Below are 22,220 nucleotides of genomic sequence, written 5' to 3' on the forward strand. Positions count from 1 at the left end.
AATATAATTTCACCTTGTTTCTCGTAGATGAGTCATGATGTTCTTCCCATACCTATTTTCAAATATAAATACCTTTCTTTGTGTATTAATTTCGGACATTTTGGGGAACGACAATGTTTCAGGTTTTTTAAGAATTGAGATGATTTAATTTAGTAAATGTGTGTGGACTCAGGTCCATGATCTAAATCGAATAGGTCTAGCCATTTCTAAAATGGCGAAACAAGAAATTAAATGTCGAGAATAATAGATGTCATTAGCTTCCATCAGATATCCTTTTATATAATAGAGGCAAACTCTATTAATGATATCGAGATATTTACCATTTGCTATCATGTTGTGCGTCAATGACAACTACATTTACTTGGACCACTTGAAATACTAGTGTGGGAGATTAATGTTTGGTCTGTGGTTATTTTGGACTTAGTTTTATATTGGTGGTTATAAGGTTTACAGTATTTTTTTTCTAATCTTATCCCTTGTTTGATTTTTTGTCCTCTTTTCCCCCTTTATTCCAATTCTACTCTAGAAATGATAGGGTTTGCCTATTGCCAAGCAGCTGGGCTTGAAAATGAAGTCTGATGGAGATAGGAAACCAAATTTCATATATGTAATTTCTCGCGAGTATGACATATTTATTGAGGAATTAAGTTTCTGGCATTCAAGAAACTAGATTGGTTTTGCTTAAACATGACTCCAATTAATATAGTAGAATTGTAATTGAATACGGTTTGCAAGTTAATTAATCAAACTAGATCGATCGATCGAAACTCGATGTAGCATACTATCAATTATGGCTGTATATGGTATACTATGAATTATTTTCACATGATAAGAAATCTGAAACAAATATAGACAATTTGTGTGTCGTGAAACTTGCAGCATACACAATTTGTATGGGCGTCATATCATATTGGTTTAATAAGGTGATGTTTTGACAAAACGTGGCTCAAAGAACATTTCCATCTTCAAAGGGCAGTACGAGAGGCCCCATAGTTGTGTGTCTCTGTGAGTTTTTATACGTGTGAGAAGACAAGTTTTTTAAAGTGTGGAACACTTAAGCTTCCCTGCCTCTGCCTGCTTGCTATATATATGTAGTCTACTCTTGTTTTGATTAAAGAACACTGAAAACTTGTTTCATTGCAAGACAATGGAATTTCACCTCTCTAATTTGTACTTATTCTTATGTATTCAATATTTCACAAGCACGCCATTCATGTCCATTTCTGCAGAATCTGACACTTACATTATCCATATGGACTTATCTGTAATGCCTAAAGCTTACTCCACCCACCAAGACTGGTACTTAGCAACCCTCGCCTCCATATCCAATACGTTGGAAACCAGCAGAAACTTTGTTCCCTCTGATAAACTCGTGTATTCTTACACAAATTCCATCAATGGATTCAGTGCGGTTCTTTCGTCTTCTGAATTGGAGGTTATCAAGAACTCGAAAGGGTACATTTCTTGTACAAAAGACTCAACTGTCAAAGTTGACACTACTCATTCGTACCAGTTTCTTGGCCTTGATTCGAATTACGGCGCTTGGCCTGTTTCGAACTATGGTGAAGATGTTATAATAGGTTTGGTTGATACCGGGGTGTGGCCAGAGAGCAAAAGCTTCAATGACGAAGGAATGAGTGACGTTCCGTCGAGATGGAGAGGCGAATGCGAGAGTGGCGAGCAGTTTAGTTCCTCTTTGTGCAACAAGAAACTTATAGGAGCTCGTTACTTTAACAAAGGTTTACTTGCTAAGTATCCGAACTTGGTTTTTTCGACGAATTCTGCTCGTGACACGGATGGGCATGGGACTCATACTTCATCAACGGCAGCTGGGATTCCTGTCCAGGGCGCATCATTCTTTGGATATGCTCCCGGGACTGCAACAGGAGTTGCCCCAAATTCTCGGGTTGCCATGTACAAGGCCCTTTGGGATGAAGGGTCTTATATTTCTGATATTCTTGCTGCTATTGATCAGGCGATTGCGGATGGTGTTGACGTGCTATCTTTGTCATTTGGCATCGACGGGAAAGCCTTGTTTGAGGATCCTGTTGCTATAGCCACATTTGCGGCAATGGAAAAGAGTATTTTTGTTTCGACGTCATCTGGGAACGCTGGGCCAAGTGAAGAGACTCTACATAATGGAACCCCCTGGGTTCTCACGGTTGCAGCCGGCACGATTGATAGAGAGTTCGGGGGAACTTTAATGCTCGGCAACGGAGTTTCAGCCTTGGGTTCGTCTCTCTACCCTGGAAAATATTCCTCGAAATTCATCCAAATTGTTCTTGTTGGTTCCTGCGATGATGAAAAATCGCTCAAGAATTTCCGGCACAAGATTGTTATCTGTGTGGGCGGTTATCTGAGCGAACAAGTATACTATGTCGATGAAGCCAAACTAGCCGGTGGAATATTCATATCAAATGCCACAGATTTAGAGTTCTACATGCAAACTTCATATCCAGCACTGTTCGTAAGCCTTGAAGAAGGCCAAAAGATCCTAGACTACATCAAGAATGACTCAAATCCTAAAGCAAGATTCGCCTTCCGAGAAACACGCCTAGGGATCAAACCGGCTCCCAAAGTGGCGACTTACAGTTCAAGAGGACCGTCACAGAGCTGCCCATTCGTACTGAAGCCCGACATCATGGCTCCTGGTGATCTGATTTTAGCGTCGTGGCCTCCAAATTCTTCGGTAACAGATGTAGATGCACACCACCTTTTCAATGATTTCAACATCATCTCTGGCACATCAATGGCTTGCCCACACGCTGCTGGAGTGGCAGCCCTTCTAAAGGGGACGCACCCCGGGTGGAGTCCGGCAGCCATACGATCTGCCATGATGACCAGCGCTTATAATTTTGACAATACAGGAAACCCCATCAAGGATATGGGATTCAAGGACCAACCCGCCAGTCCTTTAGCGATGGGAGCTGGACATGTCGATCCAAACAGGGCATTAGACCCGGGATTGATATACGATGCAACTGCACAAGATTACATTAATCTTCTCTGTGCAATGAACTTCAACTCTAGCCAGATTAAAACAATAACAAGGTCGAGTTCTCATAACTGCTCATTTCAGTCACTCGACTTAAACTACCCTTCTTTCATTGCCTACTTCAAGGGAAACAACACTAAATCAATTGTCAAAGAAGTGCAAGAATTTCACAGAACCGTGACTAACGTAGGGGAAGAAAATTCAGTTTATATAGCGAATTTAACAGCAGTAAATGGATTAAAAGTTATTGTTTCACCTGACAGACTGGAGTTCACCAAGAAATATGAAAAGAAAAGCTACAAGCTGAGCTTGAAAAGTCCAAAACTGATGAATGATTCTTTGGTTTACTGTTTCCTGACATGGGTCCAGGTCGGTGGCAAACGTGAAGTTAGGAGTCCAATAGTTGCCACTGGCTGAACTTACTGAAATACCTTATTCAACATCTGATAAATAATTCTTAGTGCTTGATATATTAATATTAATATTAATATTAATATTAGTTTTGCAGTTTATTACAAAGATAGATGGATGGATGGATGGATGGATTGAATTCCCGTGGTTGTTATGATGTCGTTTAATTCTCATCAAATGCCTAAACAACAAATGACATAACGCTAGAACTAATTTCTTTTGCACGCAAATAGCCGAATCAAGAAGACGTACTAATCTATCCAAGAACTTGGATAAAAAACAAAGGTATGATGAAGAAATTTTATTAATAGACCCTTCGGCTCACATGGCCAGCTCATTCTTCTCAGAATTACATTACCTGATCAAATTCATTCACGTTGTCACGTCTCTCTAGATTTAACAAATCAATCGTATTCTCAAAATTACACGAAAACACATGGTCAAATTAAAGATATCGACACCAACCTAATTTTCTTGTTGGAAAATAAATCCAAGGCATTCAGAACATTAATAAGTTTGACCAATGATGATTAATCAATAAAATTTAAACAGAAGTTTATAATATATTTGTTCAATTTTACGAGTTGAAAAATAAATCAAGATTTGAAAGAAACTCATTATAGCAATATACACTCTATTACAGCTTTAACTCCTATAATGCATTATTCAATTCTCCTAAAATCACTGAAAATATTAAATTATTTTATATCTTATTCGTAGTCTAAAAAATTATCAGCCGTTGGATTACATTTCCTAATCAAATTCGTTCATATTATATAAAACAAAACAAAAAAAGCGAATACTTTTGCATTTTTCCTACTTCACATAAAATATTCTCACAGCCCTAAAACAGCTGTAGCATGCCTTGTATCCACACCTAATCATTGACCTGCTTGCTAGCACTCATCTATATTTATTCTTATCGTCGGTGGTAATTCAACATTAATTATTGTTAAATAATAGCTTGTTTGCTCATTCGACGGGATTATAAGAATTCATAATATGATCGGGGATAAAAGATCATTATTTTTAATTCTAATTTGTGAAATTTAACAGATTATTTGGAATTTTAGCTCATATACTAAAACTATACAAAATGTTTGGCATATCAGAAAAATCCGAGATGGGAAAACTGGGACCAAGGTTTTATTGTCAAATATACTCACTCCTCATAAATTTTTTTCAAATGTTTTTGTTTTTAATAATAATTATGAATTTGAATTAGACAACTTGTGACTAATAATAATAATAATAATAATAATAATAATAATAATAATATTATTATTATTATTATTATTATAAATTTAATAATAATGACACACTGTGTGCCAGCACCAAACCAGAAAGTCTCCCTAAACTGTACTGTCACAATTACTCTCTCGCTGTCCGCGGCGCTTCTGTTCAAATCCCCAGCAGAACTTCCCTACATTGGCCAGAACAAGATGCACGCAAAGACCGATTCCGAGGTCACCAGCTCCGCCCCATCCTCGCCGGACCACCACCGGCGTCCCGTATACTACGTACAGAGCCCATCGCGTGACTCTCACGATGGGGAGAAGACGATGACCTCGTTTCACTCCACTCCGGTAATGGGAAGTCCGGTGGGATCGCCACCGCACTCCCACTCTTCGGTGGGCCGCCACTCGCGGGAGTCCTCCACTAGCCGATTCTCGGGCTCGCTTAAGCCCGGATCCAGGAAGATTTCACCGAATGATGTGGGATCTGGTGCTAGGGGTCAGAGGAAGGGGCAGAAGAACTGGAAGGAGTTTGATATGATTGAAGAGGAGGGTCTTCTTGAAGATGAGGAGAGACGAAAAGGGCTGCCTCGTAGATGCTATGTTCTGGCGTTCGTTGTGGGTTTTTTTGTGCTATTTTCCTTCTTTGCTTTGATTTTGTTGGCTGCGAGTAAGCCTCAGAAGCCCAGGGTCGCTATGAAGGTCAGTTTCATTTTTATTTTCTCCTTCAATTTTTCGAATTATGATTAAGATCAGGCTTTCAAGTAATTTTAGCTTCCTATTATCCTCATTTTTTTCATGGATTTATGAACTGAGCATTTGCTCGGCTTTGCATTTTCATTACATTTACATTTTGAGCTTCAATATCTTATGCTGATTGCACATTTGATGAATTTTTCAAAATTTTGTCAATGATTTCAGCTAAAAGAGCATTCTTTCCATTTTTTTCCGTGCACATTAGAGCTGCCTAACGCCTGCCTCAGATATAATTGCATTTAAAAGCGCACATTTAGTTTACAAAATTTCAACTTTGGTCTGTTGAGTATCCATCTATGGTGTAATGGTTAGATGTAAAAAATTTGTTTTCTGATTTATGCAATACGTTTGTGGAGGAACTTGGTGCGCGTGGCGGTTGATTTGTATTTATGTAGTGTATGCGTGTTTGTACCAGCATAATCTCTATAATAATGGGTAACAAGTTATATGTTGGTGCGTACTCAGATCGATTTTTATCATATTTTTGTGTGAAACTTAATAATTTGTTTGAAATCAAGTATAATTGAAATTTGATTGATCTGTTCTCAGAGCATTACATTTGAGAGATTTGTGGTTCAAGCTGGTTCAGATGATAGTGGTGTAGCCACTGATATGATATCCTTGAACTCCACGGTTTCTTTCACTTTCCGTAACACGGCAACGTTTTTTGGGGTTCATGTTACTTCTACACCTCTTACTCTCTCCTACTCACAGCTCACCATTGGCTCCGCAGATGTAAGTACCATGATCCTTGATGAAAGCATATGAAATATTTGAGATTATATCATTTATCGTAGTAGTATGAATAGAATTTTAACATAAAACTGAAATTGGATGAGATTGCCATTTTCATATTTCTGAATCTGTCTAAACTAGTTGCATCGGTAGTTGCCTTCACGGTTGGTGTTAAAAGCATTTGTTTGGTGCCACTGCAAAAATTTTCTGAATCTTATTCAAGACATTTTTCTGGGAAGGCTTGTGGGATTAGAGGAAATCGTCTTCTCAACAAAATGATGAAGGAATACAATATATACTCATTTGCAAAAGCTTACTTTATCAGTATGTAGAAATGGTGGTTCCGGTAATTATCTAGTTTCATGCTCTTAATGGACCCTGTTTGAACTTGGCGATACAGATGAAGCAGTTTTACCAAAGAAGAAAGACTCAGAGAAACGTTGTAGTATCAGTGATCGGCGACAAGATTCCTTTGTATGGAAACGGCGCAAGTCTGAGCACTCCAACCGGTACAACCACCTTACCAGTGCCACTCAAGTTGGATTTCACAGTTCGATCAAGAGCATATATATTGGGTAAACTTGTGAAGCCAAAATTCTACAAGAAGATCGAGTGCAGAATCGTCTTAGACCCCAAGAAACTCAATGCTCCCATATCCCTAAAGAACTCATGCACATATGACTAATCATGCTGCATTTCAAGTAAAGATACGTGTCTCTAGTATTTTTTGATTTTATTACAAAGTATGGAGTTGTGTGGCAGAGGCTGGATTCTTAATGAGCATTACATGAATTTTGGGCATTATTTACAACAGACGACTAGAAGGGGGAGTGAGATTTAAGTAGTTGTATATTTTTTCATGTCTTTGTTTATGTAATAAAGTACACATGGAACAACCGAGACTCATTTTGCTACAGTACGATTTCTCTGAAATTTGTGGTGATGTCCATGCATGATAGGATGATTTAGGATTCAAATTATTTTTGGCAGCGAATTCAGATAACAATACAAGTAAAGGTCGTCCCAAGTTATCGACGACTTAGAGCTGAATTAGAAAATGGTAAGTGAAAATGGATATGTTTTAGCTCTACCCAAAACCTTAGCTACAACGACCACTCTTCTCCCGTCATAGACAAATTAAAGCCCAACCCTATCTCGCAGCAGAAATCCATACTACTTCTAATGTTGCCATTCTTTATTATTTCAAGAGGATTGTCTATTGTATTTGTAATTTCAACTATTTTTACCTAATTTAATGGAAGTAATATTTCATTAAAAAAAACTTGATTGAGACCATTAAACTCCTCTTTTTATCATTACTAGAATATTGAACATTCTCAGTTATTATATGCTTTTATTAAATAGGAGAATAATTCCAATGCTTACAAATGATCATCGACAATTTTCAGTAGTCCGAGGATGTTCAGTAATACTTGTCCATTAGATTCGGTAGTCTCTGAATAATTAGTAGATGATCATTTATAATTTTATTATGATCATAACATTCAGGATTACCCAACCATGGGTTCGGATGAGACACGTCCGTCACGTTCAACCCTAAGCCACACCCTGTTGCAACAAAAATTGGAAATTGTGTGCGCTGGTTCATGGATAACTACAACCGTCACCAAAGGGTTGTCTTGTTCGATTATAGCCTTCGCATTTTGTGCCTCCACACCCACTAGCTCAGGCCACTTTACTTTGTAATCTGCGGAAGCAAACAGATTTCATATTCGATAATATCTCATTTATCATTTTCAGCAATCGATTTAAATAAATAATTATGTACATTTGAAAAAATAATAAAACATTGCAATTATAGATTTTTATAACAATGAATAAAATTTAATCAGGAAACATAGTAGATGATCGGAGAGAAGAGAATAGAGAAGCTTCAGTACCGAGTCCACAACATCTACGATCCACGCAACCAAAGTTGGCGCAAGGTGGATAAGGGATGCGGCTGGTTGCCATTGATTCTCGTTAAATTCCAAGGCAAACCAAATTTCTTGCTCTCTTGATTTATGAAACTCTAGCGTACTTCAGTAATATTTATAGTTTTTTAAAAAATGTGTGGAGTGACATTTTATATATGTAATTCACGTAATCAACTCACCAAATTAACGGGATTATACAAAGTATAGAGAATCCCATTTTTCCATTTCCTCTATTATATTGCAATCTAGTCAAAATTTAAAGCTATTCATTAATTTGATTGCTGAGCAAAATTAATGATATATAGACCACACTCTAGTGAAACAAAAGATAAGATCATATTCGATTTCGGAAATATTTGCGCAACGAAACACATAATTCTTGATATTTTATATATATTTAATTTTACATTTATAAATGTTTAATTTTCTCGATGAATAAATTTTTTAAATAGAGTAAGGAAAGAAATGCCATAATATAAAACACATCTCAATCCCCCTAGAAGCGCGGATAAAAAAACGTTTAACTTTAGAATTTTTAAATAATAAACTGAGTTTTTAAACGATGAACTTTCGAAAAAACAAAAATATCTATCAAATTTTTTATCCCGGATAAATTTCACTCAGGATGTCAGAGTTGGTCTCAAAATTCGGCCAATAATCACGTGATTCTCTAATTTTTAATGAGCTTTTTATATCAATAATAAACCATTGAATGAGCCTCAGATCACTCACACCCCGAAACGAGGTCGATAGCTGTGGCTGGCAATCAACATCAGCCTCACGAAGTTTACGTGTTTACAATTAATTCGCTATTTTTGAAGTTAAGGAAATTATCGTAATCAAGCTGTAATTTTTTATTGTATAAAAAAAAAAAGATGCAAGAGTAAGTCACCTATGAAATGTTTTTATTTTTGAATAAACGGTAAGGATCCACCTAACATGACAATGTCGATTTTTTAAAAAATAGTAAAATAAAAAACCCGAAGCAAAAATAGAATAACAAATTATTTCAACATAAGTTATGATTTATATAATAATTTATTGCACATAATTTTGTAAATATTAGACATACTGTGTGCATGCCCAAATATCATAAATTGACCACAGAGTGTGTGAGTAAACAGAGGTTGCATACGCATAAGTGGATAACATATGAACTTTCTGTGATTATTGGGAGAAAATCACGATGTAGGACTTATATTTATGCACTAAAAATTATTTTGATTCCTGGATATCTCACTCTAATATTTTCTGTTCCTAAACTTTTGAAAGCACAATATATTTAGTCCTTACTGTTAATGTTAGGGGGTGTTTGGTTGGGGTGATAAGGTGGGTTTATTTTTTTTAACCCACCTTATCATTCGTTTGGTACGTGTGATTATTTAACTAAGTCAATACCTCCTATGAATGATTAGGTTAAATTAGGTGGGTTAAAATAATACCTCCTCACCCCCTAGGATTATTTATCCAACTCTTAATCCTTCCTATTTTTTCAATTTTACCCTTCTCTTATATCTAAACTCACCACCACTTCCCGCCACGACCGCCGCCGCCGAAACCGACGGCCGACCGCCACCTCCGGCCGACGACCGCCGCCGCCTCCGGCAGCTGCCGAGAACCAGCTTACGCCGGACCACCGACCGTCGCCGTCGACCGATAACTTCCGTCCGGCCGGCAGCTGTCGACATCACTGACTACCGGCCGCACCGACGTCGCCGGAACGTCGTCGTCGTCGTCGCCGGACCGCCGCCAGATTGGAAGAAAAAAAAAGAAAAAAGGACAATTTTGTCCTTTCATCAAAAAATTCAAAATTATCCTACACTTAAAAATCTTACCAAATATAACATCATATATTACATTTCTACGACAATCATTTTCTTTATCATTTACTTACTAATCATTAGTTTATTTTATCCTCCAAACTAAACGCAGTTTAAAGTTAAAATAATAGGAAGGAGTATTTTTATATAATATAACTAACTTAAATGATGTTTCAGAATTTTAGAATCTAGATGTCTTATTTTAAAAATAAGGATATTTAATCGTGAAACATATTAAACTCGTCTATATTTATAATAAAAAATAATATTTTTGATCTAAAAAATAATATTTTTTCATTACTGACCCAAGTAGAATATCGGTCTCACAAAAACACTCAATTCAAATAGACAAAAACTTCAATGTGAGATAGTCTCATCGGAGTTTTTGTGATATTGTTTAACTGAAATTTTGTTCGGCTCTTATGTATAATTATCATCAAATTTATAAAAAGGCAACATTTACATGTTCACCCAAAAAAAATAAAAATAAAAATAAAAATAAAAATAAAAAATCTACAAAGGAACAAAATGGAGAAATCTTCGAGATTTGAAGTTGTAGTTAGCAGATAAAAGAGAGTTTATTTTGGATTCTCCCAAACAGGCCCTTCCCATCGTTTCTCATTGTATGGCCTGCAGCCATGGCTTCTCTCTCTCAAAAAAAATTCCAGCAATTCCTTCAACACCAACAACAATCCAAACCCTACAGGTTACTGATATTTTTGAAACGCAATCCCAATATTTCTTATAATTTTGTTATCTGTTTTCTAGATTCTTTTTTGTTTTGGTTGTATACCACAGAATTTTCTGTTGATTTAATCCTGTTTTTCGTCCCCTTTTGCAGTGATTTGTATGACAATAACATGGAGGGTCAGATTTCGCAGCAAGTGACCTACTTTAACACCCCTAATCTCCTTGAACACCACCCTCCTTACATCCCTCCCTGTATTGTCTCTGATATTTGTCTAACTTCTATTTGTTCATGAAATTTGAGCTTTTTTCTACCCTAAGGGCACTTTCTCTCCTTTTTTCAGTTCAAGTTCAAGGTTTGGCTCCTGGCCCGGGTCAAGAAGAAATCGGGCTCGATTTACAGTGGAATTTCGAGATGGAGCCCCAGAAAAAGAGGCCCAAAGAACAAGTGTTCCTGGAGAACAGTAATGATTATAATAAAAACAATAGTAACTCCCAGATATCATCCGTGGATTTGTTGCAAACCCGATCGGTGTCAACTGGGCTCGGGCTTTCGTTGGATAACAATCGATTGGGTTCTTCGGGTGACTCGGCTTTGATTGGGCTTGTTGGGGATGATATAGAACGCGAGCTGCAGAGACAGGATGTGGAGTTTGAGAGATATGTTAAACTTCAGGTAGGATATAATGGCTCTTAATATTTAGTTGTTAGTTTTTCTCTGAGGAATCTCTATTCGTCTCTTTGTTTTTTCAATTGTGATTGAAGTATTTGATTATTGTATGAATTTTTTTGCTTCTCATTATATTTTATTTGTTTTTTTTCCTTGCGAGTCTTTTACAGTGTCTTGAGGAAGAAAATTGGCAACTTTGACATATTATGCATGAATGTTGAAAATATAGTCTCAAGTAATGTCATGGTACTTAAAAACATATGAGTTCTGTGCGAAGGTTACAGATCGTCTGCTCAGTCATTGCTCCTCAACACAAACAGGAGTTCCATAAAGTACGCGCCTTAACGATAAAGCCCATGCTTTGGGTTGCTTTGAATGTCTAATGCTTATGCCACTCTTAAGCCCGCCTTAAATGTGGTGATAGTAAATAAATGATCTGAATGTTAGATAATAGCATTTATACTCGAGTAGTATTTGTTTTATTGTTATTTAATAGTCTGCAAAAAACACGGAGTTGTGTATGATGAAATTTTCTTTGAATGTGTAGATTATAGGATATCTAATAAAAAGTGTGCCACACTTTGCGTCTTGGAACTAAGCTTCACCATTTGATGCTCTTTGGTGTGTCTCGACTCTCGTGCTTCAAGTAACTATGACTTATCTTAGTTCATATGATGAATACTGATTGTTAGTCATTTTTGTTTTAATTGATTTTCTCATGTTCTTGGTGATATCTTCCACCTCACCTTGTGTGACATTTATAATAGGTTCACATTGACTTCGTTAAAAGATTCCATACTGGAAAATTTATGTGCCTATTGTTTATTCGTCTATGTAAACTCCTTTTTAAGCTAGATAGAAAATCCCAATTTCAGATTGTCATTGAAATTAGCAAAGCAGAGTAGGTTCTTATACTTTATTTACCATGCCTTGACGCAACAAAACTTAACGTGTTTGTCCAAACCTTTGCAAAATGGATGACATTTCTGGCATGACAATTGTCCCTTACTTGGTCAGAAAACAGTGAATCATGTCATTATTTTTTAATTTTTTATCTTGTATAATCTCAGTTGCCGTTCTGTTGTGAGGTGAGGACTCCTACTTGTGAGGTGGTGCAGGAAAGTGTGTTTGAGGGGTTTGTAAATAGCCTGTGGCCACCATTGGTTTAATCTCTTTGGGCTGCTGACTAAGCCAATTCAGCGGTTGCTCATTTTTTTTGTTATTGAGGCATATATAGTTCATGTGCTTATGTATCTAGGCGTGTGAGTTTTAGTTTTGCTCAATGATTTTCTGGTAGAAGTAAGGTTTATTAGATTAATTTTTGAAGAATCCTATAATCAAATTGCTAATATTCTCAAAGCATTTTTCTTATAACTCCTACTCTAAACTTCACGAATTATTATAAATATTATATTTTCAATTTTTCATTGAGAAAGGAACTGAATTCTAAATAAAAACTGTTCAGTTTAAAACTAAAGCCTCCAATCATTTAAGAAAAATGATCTTTTTTTTACTCCGCACCAGGATGAATTTATCATTCATCTTAAACAAGTGAGCAAATATACATTTCAATGATAAGCAAATAATCACTTTAAACACATTTGCTTTTTGAAAAGATTTGATATCCAACACTAAGTCTATATGAGACATCGAGAATCATGTCCACTGTTTATGGTACTATTTTAGCCCATTTATAGTATAGATAAATCCATTTAATTCTGGTTTTGGCATTAATAAATTATGATTGTTTACTTATGGCAATAGGGCGATCGTCTGAGGCAAGAGATTTTACAGAAGTTTCAAGCAACCCAATTGCAGACCTTCTCATATGTCGAGCAAAAGGTCCTACAGAAACTCCGGGTGAAGGAAACTGAGGTGGAAGATATCAACAAGAAGAACATGGAGCTTGAGTTGCGAATGGAACAGCTTGCTTTGGAGGTTAATACCTGGCAACAACGTGCAAAGTACAATGAGAACATGATCAACACCCTCAAGTTTAGTCTGCAGCACGTTTACGAACAAAGCCGAGACAGTAAAGAAGGTTGCGGAGACAGCGAAGTAGATGACACAGCCTCTTGCTGCAATGGTCGTCCGGTTAACTTTTGCCATTCTTTCAAGGATAGCAATGAAATGAAGGAGTTGATGATGTGTAAGCTTTGTCGAGTTAAAGAAGTGTGCATGCTTCTTTTACCTTGTAAGCATCTGTGCTTGTGTAAAGATTGTGAAAGTAAATTGAATGTTTGCCCCTTGTGTCACTCCTCCAAGTATATAGGAATGGAGGTTTATGTGTAATTCGATGTGGCGTTGTGTTGGATACATTGGTCGACCGTTCTATAGTAGTAGGACTGGTTCTTAGCTAGTAAGGAAAGTTTGACTTGTGTGCGGTCGTTCTACATGCTCAGGAACCTGAATCACTTTGTCGAACCATCTGACGGGTTTATTATAAGTGTTATTTCAAGTTAACTTTCAACAATTTTATACATATATATATATATAAGTTTTAGCTTGCTCGAAAAAAATAATTTTTTCATTCATTGGTGTTATTAAATTTATATATATAAGTTTTAGCTTGCTCGAAAAAATTAATTTTTTCATTCATTGGTGTTATTAAATTTATTTGAAGGAATAGCTTAATTTTTTATTAGAAAAAGATGAAATTTTAGGTTTTTGAATAGATTAAGAAAGTTGGAGGATACCAAATTTAAGATGCTTTACGAAGCGAGCGTTTGAATGTTGCTTAATAGCTCAATTTTTTTGAAGTTGGGAAGAAAAAAAGGAAAAAATTTGTATGGATATATAGTCGGTCAACTTAGGGAGTGTTTGCAATCAATAAAAAAAATATATTCTCCGATTTTGGCTTAAAATAATCAGCTTTGTGTGTTTTTTAAACTTATATTTTGTTTAATTTAATTAGCTCATAAGCTATCTCAAACACCTTTTCATCTAAAGCTTTTCAAAGAAAGACATGGTTTTCATGGAAAGAGTTGATGTCTCTACCAAATCCACCATAAAAAAATAAAAAGAAAAGGCTTCTATTTTCTAAATTTTATTTTCACGTCTTGACTTCCAAGCTAGAAATAGGGCATCTTAAAATTCTATAGAGCGCATGATAATATTGTGAAAAGATTGAAACTTATAGGAAGCAAAAGTATATATATCAATTACTTTTCGGTTGAGAATTGCATTATTAATACTATTCTTATAAATTTTATGTATAGAGCATATATTGATTTTGACTCAATTATGTCATATAGAATGGGTTCATTTGGAAGAAAATATTTTTCTTCTTGTTTCTATTATTATATTCTTTTTCTTGTGATTTTAAATTAAATAAAAAATTTGTTAGCTTTTAAAAATTAAATGGTAAAATTTATATGAATAAATATTAAAATAGATAGAGTTTTAGTAATATGTACAAATGTATCTTTGTATCAAATATATAATTAAGAAATAGCATTTATTAGGTATTAATTTTAATTTGATTAATAAATAAATAAAATACTAATATATATAACGTTTACCAATAATAAAATGGATTTGAAATTAATGAGTTATAGTAAGAAAATGGTGAAATATTAGAAAATAGGAAAGTTGATAATGATATTTCAATTGTTTGGGATCGTTTGCGGACTTGAATAATTTGGTAGGCCTGTATGGAGAAAAATTGTCCAATCCATTAATTAACATAGGCCCAAAATTTAAGATACTAATAGTCCAAACCAATTGTACGACAGCAGTTGCCAGTTAGCCTAAACCCTACGATGGAAGTCGCTGAAATCTTGCTAGCGTCATCACCGGTGGACGCTGACATAAGCTGTTGGAACCTCTGCAGCGGAGAGGAGCTCCGACGTTTCCATTCATGCTCTTCTCCTCCTCACGGTCTCGTCAACGTAGCCGGGCGCTTTCTTGCCTCGTCCCAACTACGAAAATCTAAGCACTCTTCTTCTGGCTCCATCCTTTATTGGTCCTGGAACAAGGTAATTTTGTTTAATTTGCCCCACAAATATATGGCGCAGGTGTGGCTCTCTAAATATTTTGGTATCAATGAAGTCTGGTGTGTCCTGCACATGGTATGCCGCAACTGTCACCCACGATTCCTGTTCCATTGATAGTTCATGGAACTGTCGCCATGACCTTCCCTGATGTCTTCAAGTTTTTTAAAACCAGACCTTTTGGATTTTTAAAAAAAATTAATAATAAATTTTTTTTTTAAATAAAGAAATTTTGGGGGTGGAAGTAAAAGATCAGTCAACAATGACCACGACCATCCGTTCGGTTCGCAACGGTCGAAAACTTGGAGATATTTGCTAAAAAAAACTTGGCGATGTGGCGCTATTTCCAGCGAGGCTTCAATATTTTTTATTTTGATTATTGCTTGCACTGGATGCTGATCAAAATTACCACCTCTTATTTAGTTTGTTTCATACTTTTTGTAAGTAATGAACTTAGAACTACTTTGGTGAATCTATTGGTGCAAACATGAGCGTGCTAAATAAAGGTACTTGATTCAGTTTTCAAACTCGCTATTGGCATTTTTGTTGGAAGATGGATTTTTGTAATGTTGTTAATTTGGAAAACGTGGATCAAAATTTATTTAAGTTGCTTTGAGTTTGCAGCCACAGGTAGAAGCCCGTAGCATCCTTGCAGAACCCATTGCGCCACTTGTCTCAAATAGTGAGGGAACTTATATTGCTGGAGGAGGTCTTTCAGGCGATATCTACATTTGGGAGGTGAATATAATCTAGTATTCCAAATGATGCCTTTTTAAATTGCTTAAATGATTTCTGTTGCGTAGCTGCTTGGTCGTTTACTCTGTTTCGTGCTTTATGTTATGCTATATCATTGAGTAAGTGATTATCCACAATTTGAATAAACCTGTCTAATTAGCTTCACTTTATAATTTGGTTGTAAATTTTTTTTATTTGTTCTTTTAGCTCCACGAGATGCTACCACATTTACTAAGTATGGTGAACTCCTAGGTAAGCATGCGATTGGGCTGTGAATAATACTTAAAATGCATGATTGGTATAAGGAAGAGAGTTAGTCTTTCTAAAAACAATAGAGAGCAGAATATCTGGCCTTAGATAACAAAGAGAACTCTAAAGCTGTCAGAATATAGAAACTGTACTACAAAAAAACAAGGAATATAGAAACCGCTACAAAACAGGTGCCAACTTGCATGTGCAAAAGTTAATTTTTATAATGTCGACTACAAATTTTGCGGCAGTGAAAAGTGCCATGAGGGGTAGTTGGCAAATTGTCTGATTCTTAATTGTCGGAACCTGAAGGGAGTTTGCAACTTGGCTGATTTCTAATTGTCCATACAGCATAATTTTAAACTTGACTGCTTTACAACAGTTTGGTCATGAAGGGAAATTCAATATTTACTATTAGAGAGTGCATAGGATGTGGGAGCGAAAATCTACATTCTGTACCTTGAAATATGGTGCAATTTTTACTTGATGTGAAATCTAACATCATGCTATTCTTAAATATATTTGTATCAATTGTGCGTTGTGAGCTGGGACATGGAGATGCATAGGGTAGTGTTTTTAAATTTTCTGATTCGATTTGTAGATTGCGACTGGGAAATTGCTGAAGAAGTGGCATGCACATTACAGGGCTGTCACTTGCCTGGTATTCAATGATGACCAATCCCTCTTGATTTCAGGGGCAGAGGATGGATGTGTTCGGGTGTGGTCACTTTTCTTGTATGTTCTAGGTCCCTATGTGTAATTTTGTTATAATGCTGCGGAAAATAAATATTTGACGTAAGTTCTCGATTTTAGGATATTTGATGATGTGAGGAGAGAAGAGGCGAGATCTCTGTATGAGTACAGCTTTCACGAGCATTCTTTGAAAGTGACTGACATTAAGACTGGACATGGAGGATGTAATGCCATCATCGTGTCGGCTTCTGAGGACCGTACATGCAAGGTTCTTTTCTTCATTCTCTGTTTGCCAATTTGTTCAATGTACTTGTGCCTTAAAAAAGACAAATGTGTGTTCAGCTCTTTTCACTTATATGATGCCACCTTTCTTACCTTGTACCTTACCCTTTTTCATTTTGATAAAGATAATGTGATCCCTTGTTCTATCACAGGTATGGAGCTTATATGAAGGGAAACTATTAACAGATATAGTCTTCCCTTCCATAATTGATACTATTGTCTTGGGACCTAGAGAAACAGTATTTTATGCTGGTGGCAGGGATGGCAAAATTTATATTGCCGGATTAAATTCTCCTGGTACCAGCCTTGTTTCATTGACTGAGCATAGGTTGGTTATATTTTAAATTTACACGTTTCAATTTAATGACAAATTTGATTGTTGGAACTTGTAAGCGGTAATGATTTATTCCTTTCCCACCATATTTGATGAAAGATTTCTGATATACAGTGACCTGCAATTCATTTCATTATCAGAATCTCTTTGAGGCTACGAGCATCTTATTCTACAATAAATGGAGGGTTTATGGTAGCTAATGACCTCCATTGTTTGCATGTTATAGAAATAATATGGCTAGAACATAAGCTAATGCATGTGTTTATATTTCAATTTATACTTTCTATTAACTACTTTGCATATTTTACGTTCGTGGGTCTTCTGTTTCATTTTTAACCTGTCCTGAAAGTGAATTGTGATCTGTATGACAGTAAAGCTGTAACATGCTTGGCTTTCAGTGCTGATGGACTTCTATTAGTTTCTGGATCAGAGGATGGCTTGATTCGAGTTTGGGATACTAGAACTCGAAATATCGTTCGTGTTTTCAGACACACAAAAGGTATTTTTTTATAATGCTTGTTCTTATAATTGACTACTTTGTAATTTGTACACTTTTTAATTACTTGACTCAATTATTTTTTTGAACTTGACAAATTTCGATGCTCCACTTGATGTATCTAAGATTGATGTATTTACGTTGGGATTTATGTATGCCGGTCATGAGTTGTTTCTAATAGTTGCTTTTAACTTTTGGGATCCTGTGAAAACTATATAAAAGCCACTGTTATGCTTCAATACTTACTGATGATGGATGCTTGGTTAAGTACATTGATGATGTCTGCATTGGTTATTGATCCAATGTGAGCTGATTGCGAGCATTTTCTGAACAGATGACTGTTTTAACTGGGTGTTGTATAGTTGCAGTAATCGTATTATAGTTTATGTCATTTCGTCAGAACTCTATTTCCTATGCTGTCAATCTTAAATTTTCATCCTTTGAACCAGTTGAAAGTTCTTTCATTTTATTAGACTGTATAGGCGTTAAACTTGTTTTCTCTGTCCTTGGCCTTGTGCAGGTGCAGTTAATAATGTTCTCGTCACCAGACATCACAGTCTGTATTTTCTCAGACATCTAAAAAGTCAGGAGATACAACACCTAAAGGGCACAGCTTCCTTTTTCCACCCTCACTACAAAAGTATGCTAGTACGCCAGAGGAAAATGCCCATGTTGATGTTTATCTCAGTCCTCATGACAGTTCTGACCAATTCTTAGACATGTCGTACATTAGCGTTCGAACGATGGAGAATCAAATCAAAGAACTAGAGGTTTGGATTTCTCTTGATGGAAGTTTCCACTCTTTAATGTTTGATTTAACATCTAATTTATGAGGACAGTGCATTTAGGTTAAGAAATTGAATTTTGATTATTCTGCTTGATTTTTACATATCTTTGATGTAGTTTTTCTTCTGCCGCTTTGAGTTGAAAATCTTTGTGCATATTGCTATATGTACATTTAGATTGACACACATTATAATATTTTTACTTTTCAAGGGTAATGGAGAATAAAAAAATAAAAGATCTAATTGGGTTCATTGATACTTTGTGATTTATCATGCAAAATGTAAGTTTGAGTGTAACCTTAAGTGTACTCCCAACATTTTCCTTCAATTTATATTCTGAGAGGAAAGCATTTGATCATATTTAGTTTAGTTTGGATTCTTTGTATCAGGAAATTTCTGCTTTCTAATTACATTTCCTCCTTGTATTTTCATCTCGCTGTGTAATATAGCAAGCATATATTATTGAAATGAACTGTGGAGGTAAAGATAACTCTTGACATTTCTCGATTTTGTTTCCCTGTTGCAGCGACGAGGTTCTTCAGTGGCATCTGAAGTCGAATTAGAAAGGCTGAAAAGTGAACAAGAACGATCTGCTCAAATGATTCAGCAGTGGGAGAGAATGTACAAGAAGCTACATCAGTTTTGTGTTGAAGAGATTTGGGATGGTAGTCTCACTGAAGGTGCCAGAAGTCGTGAGCTATGAACTTATACTAAATAATCATATTTGTTTGCAAATTAGGTTGATGTAAATTATCGCTTTCTAAACTGCCTCTGATAAGGTTTAAAAGAACTCGTAGACAATGCTTGATTAGTATTCATAATCTGCGAGAACATGCTAGAAGGTGTGATATCAAGGTATATTATAAGTTTCCTATCTCTTTGGTACACCTGAAAATCGCTCAATTCTTTTTCCATGAAACTGAGATATCAATAATTTACACCAATTAACAACCATTATACATTCCGAATGTCACACTTTTGATCATTTGTGCAATTTGGTCCCAAATCCAACGAATATGCCATCCTCTAGCTTGAGTTCACTTGAAAAACTTACTTCGTATTAATACATATTAAAGCAAAACTTGCGAACTAAAACGATAAAATACTTTTAAGAACCGATCCAAGAAAGAAAGACACATGGGCCACTTGTGATTGAAATATTGTAATAAATTTCGGCTTGCGATTTCCAACGAGAGAAGAAGAGTGTAGGATGTGAGAATTATATATGTTTTGTATAATCCTAACGTGGAAGTAAAATCGAAATGAGTATTAAATAATTCCAAAGTGGGGGAGATAAGGTGATAATGCAAAGTAACATCCATTGAACCTCTTCTTGCAGGGATCATGACCCCTTTGTTAACGTCTTGCTCAATAAAATACTCTTCTTTAATTAAAAATTAATTTTTTTTCCATGAAACGATGGTTGTACCTCATGCTTTAGAGTTTTGACTGTGATTTAATTGGGGTGGTGGATTTTATATTGTGTTTTGTATTGTGTTGCAGAAAAGGAAAAGAGGCAAACATCTCTGCCTTAAGAAACAACATGTTTGTTGCATTAACTAATTCATTTATTTATTTCTCTCTGTCCTTTGCTCCCACCGCCTCTGCAAATTTGCAACTGTCTCGATGAGTCAAAAGAAACATAAATATATATATTTTATCTTCTTTTTTGTTGAAAAATGGATTTCGAAAGTGTACCAAAATTTTAATGAGAATAACAGAAACAAAAAATGTCATTTGAAGGTTACTTTTTACGAGATAAAATTACATTATAAACAAAATATTGTATTTAAAAAAAATATTACGCACATAAAATTTTAAACTATCGTGAAGTCTGTCGATTAATCCATGAAAGTAACGTTCCATCAATTTACCCTCATAAATTGTGTGAATTCAACCAATTTGGACAAGAATGGAGTGTTTTATATATATTATGTTGCGGGCTTTCTCGATTTCATATTTTATTTTTATATTTGAAAAGATAAGATTGTGTATCACGAGCCAAAAATATATTGCACCTACTAATAATAGTAGCATATTTTATTTTTGCTCGTCAATGGAAGTGATGTAGGATCACAAATCATAGAATTCACGACGAAAAAAAATTAAAAAATATTCATATTTATTTAACCATCACATTATTATAATAATCATGATAGTAAATATATTTATTAAATAAAATAAATAATACTTTATATTTCATGTTTTTGGGTTTATTCTATTAATTAATTCAAAGGTCATAATGGCCTAAACGATATAGTTTGGTGATGAGATATATCGTTTTACATTCGGTCCCGCCTCTCCCAAAGGATCATCGTCTTAAGTAATTATTACCACTATTCATTATGCATGCACCAGTTGTTTCATGCCCTATCAATATCAAAAAATACATATACAACTGTTCTTATATGTATTTAATGTTCGAATTATTAGTAATTAATTGTGTGTGTTAATTAACGATTACTTCATTAATCACACTTTCGGTTCGATGAATTTATTATATTTTTAAAAAATTTAAAATTTGGTTTGTTGTATTTCCAAACATGCAAGTGATCTAGATAAGCTGGAAGGTGTGTTAAAGGCTTAAGTTGGAAGTCCGTTGGCTATAGTCTAACAGCACATGAAACAGTTGGTGCAGTAATAAACCTGATCAATCCACCTCGAAGAGCGTGCCATGTTTGAACAATGCATGTATTTTGTCGACGTGGGGTATTTTTTTAAAAAAAAATATATGAAAAGTATATAAATTTTATTTTAAACTTATAAAACAGAAGATTGACGTACGTACAAATAAAATCATTTCCATCTTATATGTCGATATATGTATATAATGTGCATGTTTCATCAGTATCAATATCATGAAAGACAAAGGAGTTTGAATGTGAGAATATCAAGTTGATGAGTATATATATTTGGTCTCATGGATTAATGAATGGTAAGTACGTATTGGTTGTCATCTCTTCGTATGGTTTTGCAAAATCAATTATACGAGGCCGTCCTCATTTCATCGACGCATGCAATATGAAGCGACCCTTTCTTCACTTTAGCAAGAAAAAATAAAATAAAAATTTGTACATAGTTTTTTGAAAAATTTATATCCCTTGGCTTAGCTAGCCAGCGCAGCCCTCTTTTTTGTGTAATTATAACAGTAATAATGACCACCCTTCACTGGTCAAACTATATGCGCATTTCAGCTGACAATATATTTTTAAATATAGAAATTAAAATTAATTAACTGGTAGAATAAATCACTCACCTGCAACGGGATCTAACTGTCGACCACCGTCTGTGGGGTGGTTCATTTACACAGGCTTCTGACTCATGTCATGTGGGTGGGGTTTAGAAACCAAATATTTTAAGCCAAATATATTCCATGCTACAGTGTGTGTATATATATATATATATGTA

The 22,220-nt window shown here is 35.2% G+C and overlaps 3 protein-coding genes and 1 pseudogene across 3 annotated transcripts; all 4 read left to right on the top strand.

The window, feature by feature from the left end:
• The first annotated feature begins 893 nt into the window (after nt 1–893).
• Nucleotides 894–3,455, top strand: LOC140990119 (subtilisin-like protease SBT3). The gene has a single exon (XM_073459702.1). It carries the CDS (start codon nt 1,148–1,150, stop codon nt 3,410–3,412), a length of 2,265 nt encoding a protein of 754 aa, XP_073315803.1. The 5' UTR covers nt 894–1,147; the 3' UTR covers nt 3,413–3,455.
• A 1,270-nt stretch (nt 3,456–4,725) lies between these two features.
• LOC140990358 (uncharacterized) lies at nt 4,726–7,075 on the top strand. The gene is made up of 3 exons (XM_073460021.1): nt 4,726–5,343; nt 5,947–6,132; nt 6,533–7,075. The coding sequence occupies exons 1-3, from the start codon at nt 4,849–4,851 to the stop codon at nt 6,815–6,817; spliced, it is 966 nt and encodes a 321-aa protein (XP_073316122.1). The 5' UTR covers nt 4,726–4,848; the 3' UTR covers nt 6,818–7,075.
• Nucleotides 7,076–10,413: 3,338 nt separating this feature from the next.
• LOC140990591 (probable BOI-related E3 ubiquitin-protein ligase 2) lies at nt 10,414–13,724 on the top strand. Its single transcript, XM_073460352.1, has 4 exons — nt 10,414–10,595; nt 10,731–10,831; nt 10,921–11,252; nt 13,011–13,724. The coding sequence occupies exons 1-4, from the start codon at nt 10,528–10,530 to the stop codon at nt 13,536–13,538; spliced, it is 1,029 nt and encodes a 342-aa protein (XP_073316453.1). The 5' UTR covers nt 10,414–10,527; the 3' UTR covers nt 13,539–13,724.
• Nucleotides 13,725–14,943: 1,219 nt separating this feature from the next.
• On the top strand, nt 14,944–19,683 carry LOC140989224 (protein ROOT INITIATION DEFECTIVE 3-like; annotated as a pseudogene).
• The last annotated feature ends 2,537 nt before the right edge of the window (nt 19,684–22,220 follow it).

The sequence above is a fragment of the Primulina huaijiensis genome, chromosome 12 (assembly GCF_012295235.1).
Source record: "Primulina huaijiensis isolate GDHJ02 chromosome 12, ASM1229523v2, whole genome shotgun sequence".
Classification (NCBI taxonomy): domain Eukaryota; kingdom Viridiplantae; phylum Streptophyta; class Magnoliopsida; order Lamiales; family Gesneriaceae; genus Primulina; species Primulina huaijiensis.

Coding starts and splice junctions, on each gene's coding strand:
- LOC140990119 (XM_073459702.1), top strand. CDS start 1,148: ATGGAATTTCACCTCTCTAATTTGTACTTATTCTTATGTATTCAATAT.
- LOC140990358 (XM_073460021.1), top strand. CDS start 4,849: ATGCACGCAAAGACCGATTCCGAGGTCACCAGCTCCGCCCCATCCTCG. Junction 5,344..5,946: donor AGCCCAGGGTCGCTATGAAG/GTCAGTTTCATT, acceptor ATCTGTTCTCAG/AGCATTACATTTGAGAGATT. Junction 6,133..6,532: donor TCACCATTGGCTCCGCAGAT/GTAAGTACCATG, acceptor TTGGCGATACAG/ATGAAGCAGTTTTACCAAAG.
- LOC140990591 (XM_073460352.1), top strand. CDS start 10,528: ATGGCTTCTCTCTCTCAAAAAAAATTCCAGCAATTCCTTCAACACCAA. Junction 10,596..10,730: donor CAACAATCCAAACCCTACAG/GTTACTGATATT, acceptor CCCCTTTTGCAG/TGATTTGTATGACAATAACA. Junction 11,253..13,010: donor AGAGATATGTTAAACTTCAG/GTAGGATATAAT, acceptor TTATGGCAATAG/GGCGATCGTCTGAGGCAAGA.